The following is a 6,838-nucleotide window of genomic DNA, read 5'->3' as shown; positions in this document are numbered from 1 at the left end:
AGCCAGGGTCTTAAGTTTCTGAATCATAGGGTTTTCATTTCAGACAGTTTGTATACAGTCTCATGAGAGACAAAAACATACACAACATGAAGCAAAACAGAAAAACACAGCTTCATTTCCTAAGAAATGCTACAAGAAAATTAGGGCTCCAAACACCCTCTGCTGTCTATTTTTTTCTTATCTATGAAAGCCAGATGTAGGGCCTCTGCCACAGAATGTCAGGGTTGATCTGTGATAGGCTATAGGTTGATAAGAAGCAGAGTAAAGAGACCTTCATCCTGAGTTTATCCCCAGCAGTGAATGGAGTGAACTTCCATACGTGGAGCTTCCAACAAGGCCACTTTTGGGGAAAAGACAGAGCCACGGTGACATTAAGTTGGAATACTTTAATGAAGCTTATAAAACAAATCTCCCAAACATTTATTTTTCAGTCAAGCTTCTAGTTATATTGGGGTTAGTATAAGCAACAAAAGAAAGCTCCCACACATTGGCACACCATAAATAATAAAGAGAAGTAGTAAAACATTTCCAATATGATTTCATTCTGAGAATTTTGTTGACACAAAATTTCTAAGAATGCTCCAGAATTACTTATTGATTTTTTTTCTCATAGGAATTATAAATACTTAGATTCAGATAGTCAAATTCCCATGAATAAAAGGCTTTTTCTAACAATCTGAACCATAAGAATATCATCACACGGGCCTGGCAGGAGAGAAGGTTGTGGAACTTTATTCAGTTCTCAAAATGACCTTAGCGTAGAGCACTGTTGGCTTAATTTAGATCATGGTTTTTCCTAGTCTGTCTCTCTTATTCCCACTGGCAGTCATATATTCATCAGCATGTACCTCTTACCACTACCCACTGCCGTCGAGTCAATTCCAACTCATAGCGACCCTATAGGACAGACGAGAACTGCCCCATAGAGTTTCCAAGGAGTGCCTGGTAGACTTGAACTGCGGACCTTTTTGTTAGCTGCCGTAGCACTTAACCACTACACCACCAGGGTTTCCATGTACCTCTTAGCTAACAGTTCTAAAGAAAACACCAGAAGAAATAGGTGAGAATGGGCAGAGTGAAGTGTTTCCTCCAAACTGTGGTTCTCAAACTCCAGTGGGAATAACTACATGCAAAAATGCAAAGCTTATGTTAAAAACTCAAAGATTTTATTAAAAATGTAATTCTGATTCAGATTAGTTCCTGAAATATAGAAATCCTTTCTAGACCAAAAGGGCTTAATGGTTCTGGTTGCCCTCTTAAATTGGGGAAGGAAGGAGCACAGAGGCCGAGCACCGGCTGTACGGGTTTCTTCAAAGATTTACTGGCCGGGAATTAGAGAAAGAAGAACCACCCCACCTCCCTCCTTCCTGTGGGAAGTGGAACTGAGTTCCTGGGCTTTGGCGGAGCGTGAGTAGTCTGGAGACAGGGCCCTGACACAGCCCTGCCCCCGGCCCCTCGCCAAGGAACCTGCCTCATCTTTAGCCTAATCCAAAACTGTGCTAACGGTTAGGGCAAAAGGAGCCTCTTCACTGACTACATTCCGCACAAAAGAAGGCAACCTCATGATGAAAACAGTTAATATGCTCAGCTGCTAACCAAAACGTTGGAGGTTTGAGTCCACTCAGAGATGCCTCAGAAGAAAGGCCTGGTGATCTACTTCTGAAAAACCAGCCACTGAGAACCCCACGAAGCGCAGTCCTACGCTGACACGCTCCATGGCAGCTGGCCACTGTTTCAGTACACAACCAGAACGTCTCTGGGCTCCATGGCAGCTGGCCACTGTTTCAGTACACAACCAGAAGGTCTCTGGGCTCCATGGCAGCTGGCCACTGTTTCAGTACACAACCAGAACGTCTCTGGGCTCCATGGCAGCTGGCCACTGTTTCAGTACACAACCAGAACGGCTCTGGGCTCCATGGAAAAGGGATTGCACTGTTTCAGTACACAACCAGAACGTCCCTGGGCTCCATGGCAGCTGGCCACTGTTTCAGTACACAACCAGAACGTCTCTGGGCTCCATGGCAGCTGGCCACTGTTTCAGTACACAGCCAGAACGGCTCTGGGCTCCATGGCAGCTGGCCACTGTTTCAGTACACAACCAGAACGGCTCTGGGCTCCATGGAAAAGGGATTGCACTGTTTCAGTACACAACCAGAACGTCTCTGGGCTCCATGGAAAAGGGATTGCCTCTTCGCAAACTTTGGTCCAGAGCTCCATGGGGGGTTCACTTCCTGTGCTGAGCACAAAGCTAGCAGCCACTTAGACACGTGGGAGAACCAGACCCTGGGGACAGACCAGGTGAGGCCAGGGATGTGGGCCTACACAACCCCCAATAAGTCCTTCCATTTCTTCTGTACTGAAGTCTAGCCAGGCTGTAAGAACCTGCTCACCGGTCCACACAGGCAGACCCTAGGGGAAGCCGCAGGTCTGTTTGGCACTAACCGAGCACCATCGGGCAGTGTGTTGATGGGTTTGCTTTGTTACAATGTCCCCTTTTAGCCCTACAAACACCTTATAATGCACAGAAAGAAGACCCCATCTCTGGAATCCACCCCGAGAAAGGCCAGGAGCCCAGATGGAGTCAGGGCACAGCCTGCTCCCAGAGTCTCTCCCGCAGAAGCCACTGTCCTTTGGGGTTCTCCGTCTCATAGAAGTCCTCCTCTGGAGACACCAGGGGCTCCAGGGCAAAGAGCTCAGCATCCAATTCCATGTCTTCTCCAGAGAGGTTGGAGAGGATCTGTCTGGAACTCCCCAGGCTGGAAGGGAGGAATGAGGCACAGAGTTTCAGTTCAGCTTGGCTAGTAGCACAGAGGGAAGGAATTGTCACCATTCCAGTGGAGATCATCAGATTGCTCCCCTGCCCTGGGCCTGGTGGAGGACCAAGCAGTAACGTCATGGGGCTATGGGCAGACCTCAGGTGGACCTTGGCCTGCCCTTGAAGGGAAGGATGGGAGATGGCTCATGTTTGTAAGATGTCCAATGCATGGTCTACTATTGTTATGGATTGAAATTGTCCCCTCTCAAAATATGTGTTGGAATCCTAACTCCATGGTCTATTATTGTTATGGGTTGAATTCCCCGCCCTCCCCTCTGCCCCTGCAAAAAAAAAAAAAAAAAAAAAAAATGTGTTGGAATCCTAACTCCTATGCCTATGGATGTAAACCCATTTGGAAATATGGTTTCCTTTGTTATGTTAATAAGGCCATACAAATGTAGGGTTGTCTTAGACCTAATCACTTTTGAGATATAAAAAGAACAAATTAGGCACAAAGACAGCAGGCACAAAAGGGGGAAAGATAGATGCCATGTGGAGATTGCCAAGGAACAAAGAATGTGGGGGTTACAGAAGCTAAGATAAGGATCTTCCCCCAGAGCCAACAGAGAGAGCCTTCCTCTGGAGCCCTGAATTTGGACTTCGAGCCTACTACACTGTGAGAAAATAAATTTCTCTTCATTAAGGCCACCCACTTGTGGTATTTGTGTTACAGCAGTACTAGGTAACTAAGACTATTATTATAGGAGGAAAATGTTATTTAGAAAACATTCTGAATCCATCAGAGTTGGACAACTTTTTTTTAGAAAAACAGAGGTTGATGAATCTTGATAGGCCATTCTGCCGTGAAAGGTCCCAGCAGAAGTTCTCCATCCAGAGAGTGGCCAATGGCTTTTTAAGTCAGTGGCCTCCAAATAATTGATGCTGGTTCCCTCTTGGTGCAATTCCCTCTTGCACGCCAAGCTCTCATTAAAAATCTGTAGTACAAAGGGGGTGAAGCGAGATAGTAAAGTAAGTGGATGTTCCCATTTATTCCCCTAGCCACTAACCCATCAAGCAAGGGATAAAAACAAGCAGAGGCTGAGATCTCAGAACTCTGGAGGGCAGCTGTGGTGTCAGAGAGCTGGGGTGAGTCCAGAAGCAGAGGAGAGAAGCAAGGATGTCACAGAAGCTGGGAGAATCTACCCACTAACATCTGGAGCCCTTGCTCATCATAGCCATTTTGGGACCAGGCTGGCAACACCCCAAACAAGGAACAGATGGGCACCAGGACTGGGAGGAACTGCAAGGGCAGCAGGGTGGAAGAAATATTTCAAACCGACTGGCAACACAGAGGGAAGTGGCTAGCTCCTGTCCACAGAGGGATACGATGCGAGAGCCTGTGCAGGGGTGTCCATGATGGAAAGACACAGAGAGCCCCTCACCTTCACCATAGAAAAGCCAAGCCCCATCACTTACGTCAGCATCTGCACCCAGCTAACCACTCCCTCCTGAACATGTACATTGAATTCCAGAGAGCAAACATCCAAAACTCCTCAGTCAGCACTGAAAAAAAAACCTAGAGACAAGAGTGCCCTCTAGTGGTTCTCAGGAGAAGATACCAAGCCACTGCCACTGGGTTGATTGTGACTCACAGAGACCACTGGGGAAGAGCAGAGCTGCCCCCTGGGGTTCCCAGGGCTGTGTCTTTGTGGGGCCAGGCTGCTGCATCTTTCCCTGTGGAGTGACTGGTGGGTGATAAAACAGGCCTTTCAGCTGGCAGTTGTGTGCTTGGCCACTGCACCACCAGAGCACTCAATAAGAAAATTTTCCCCCACACACAAAATTTAAAGTAAAAAAAAAAAAAGATAACAAAATGGCCAAAGTTCAACAAAACTATAATAAAACACACACACACACACACACACACACACAAAACAACTAAAGAAGGACCAATCAAAAAGCAAAACAAGAAAAAGAGGAAATTTCTCCTATGGAGGCCAGACTAATGCGAAGAGTTGATAATTTTCATACTATGGTGCTAAATATGTTTAAAGAAAGCAAGAAGCACACAGACAACAAACCAGCAGAGATCAGGAAAGAAATGGAGGAACAAAATGAGAGATTCAACAAAGAAATTGAAAACATAAAAAAAAAAAAAAACCCAGAACTACTGCAGCTGAAGAATAAAGTAACGGAATTAGAAAAAGCATGAGAAAAACTTAACAATACAGTAGAACAGATAGAAGACAGACTAAATGAACTAGAATACAAAACAACGGAACTTATCAATCCTCAAGATAACAAGAAAGAAAAACAAAGAAAAGCAAACAAACCCAAAAGGAAATATGGAATTCAATTAAGAAATCTAACATTAGAATTATTGGAATCCCAGAGTAACGTGACAACAACGAAGGCATAAAAACAAATTTCCAAGAGATAATCACAGAATTTCCCAGATCTACAAAACACTCAAAAAACATATAGCAAAATGAGTAAGGTAGACATTTTGTTTTCAGTAATAACCTTAAATGTAAATGGCCTAAATGTCCCATGCAAAAGGTAGAGAGTGGCAGAATGGATTAAAAAAAAAATGATCCATTCTTTTGCTGTCTGCAAGAAACACACCTTAGACATAAGGACACAAACAGACTGAAAATCAAAGGATGGAGAAAAATGTTTCATTCAACCACTAAACAAAAAACAGCAGGGGTGGCCATATTAATATCATATAAAATAGACTTTAAATCAAAATCTATTTCAAGAGATGAAGAAGTACACTACATAAATAAAAGGGTCAATCCAGCAAAAATAATAATGACAATTATAAATAGATATGTACCTAACAGCAATGCAACAAAATTCATGACAAAAACAAAGAACCAGGGGCCTCCCAGATGAAGAGAAGGTCTTGGAATTACTGGAGGTAGAATTCAAAAGATTAATACACAGAGTTCTTTAAGAGATCAGGAAGGAGATCAGGCAAAATGCAGACCAAGCCAAGGAACATACAGACAAAGCAACAGAGGAACTTAAGAAGGTTATACAAGAGCAAAATAACAAATTTAACAGTTTCTAGAATCCATAGAGAGGCAGCAAATAGAAATCCAAAATATTAACCATAAAATTTCAGAATTAGACAACTCAATAGAAAGTCATAGGAGCAGAACTGAGGCAATGAATGTCAGGATTAGTGAGATTGAAGATAAAGCACGTGACACCAACTTATTTGAGGAAAAATCAAAAGAATTAAAAAAAATGAAGAAACCCTAAGAATTATGTGGAACTCTATCAAGAGGAATAACCTAAGAGTAATTGGACTACCAGGACAGGGCACGGGGAGGGGAGGGTAACAGAAAATACAGTGAGAATTGTTGAAAATTTGTTGGCAGAAAACTTCCCTGATATCGTAAATGACAAGAAGATATCTATCCAAGAAGCTCATCAAACCCCACACAGGGTAGATCCCAAAAAGAAAGTCACCAAGACATTTTTATAATCAAACTTGCCAAAACCAAAGATAAAGAGAGAATTTTAAGAGCAGCTAGGGATAAACGAAAAGACATCTACAAAAGAGAGTCAATAAGGCTAAGGTCAGCCTACTCAGCAGAAACCATGCAGGAAAGAATGCTTTGTGATGACATATATAAAACCTTGAAGGAAAAAAATTACTAACCAAGAATCCAGCAAAACTCTCTCTCAAATATGATAGCAAAATTAGGTCATTTTCAGATAAACAGAAATTTAGGTAATTTGTGAAAACCAAACCAAAATTACAAGACATACTAAAGGGAGTCCTCTGGTTAGAGAATCAGTAATATCAGATAACAACCCAAAGCTAGAACACAGGACAGAACAACCAGATATCAAACCAGATAGGAAAGTCACAAAAACAAGTCAAAGCTAAAACACTGAAAATAGGGAAACAGACATCAATATGTAAAAGATGACAACATTAAAACAAAAAAGAGGTATTAAATAATGTACTCATAGAACTTTCATATGGACAGGAAGTCAAGATGATATCAAGAAATAAAAGATTGCTTTAAACTTAGAAAAATAGAGGTAAGTTTTAAGGTAACAACA

General features: G+C 42.7%; 1 protein-coding gene across 1 annotated transcript in view; it reads right to left on the bottom strand.

Moving 5' to 3' along the window:
• Positions 1-2,581: 2,581 nt before the first annotated feature.
• C14H13orf42 (chromosome 14 C13orf42 homolog) overlaps positions 2,582-6,838 on the bottom strand; it is a 43,232-nt gene continuing 38,975 nt past the window's right edge. The window contains exon 4 of the mRNA XM_049853387.1: positions 2,582-2,756. Within this exon, the coding sequence (XP_049709344.1) occupies positions 2,582-2,756 (175 nt within the window). The remainder of the gene's footprint in view (positions 2,757-6,838) is intronic.

Source organism: Elephas maximus, chromosome 14 (assembly GCF_024166365.1).
Source record: "Elephas maximus indicus isolate mEleMax1 chromosome 14, mEleMax1 primary haplotype, whole genome shotgun sequence".
NCBI lineage: Eukaryota > Metazoa > Chordata > Mammalia > Proboscidea > Elephantidae > Elephas > Elephas maximus.
Note: the sequence above shows the minus strand (reverse complement) of the source record. Positions and strands in the feature narration are given on the sequence as shown.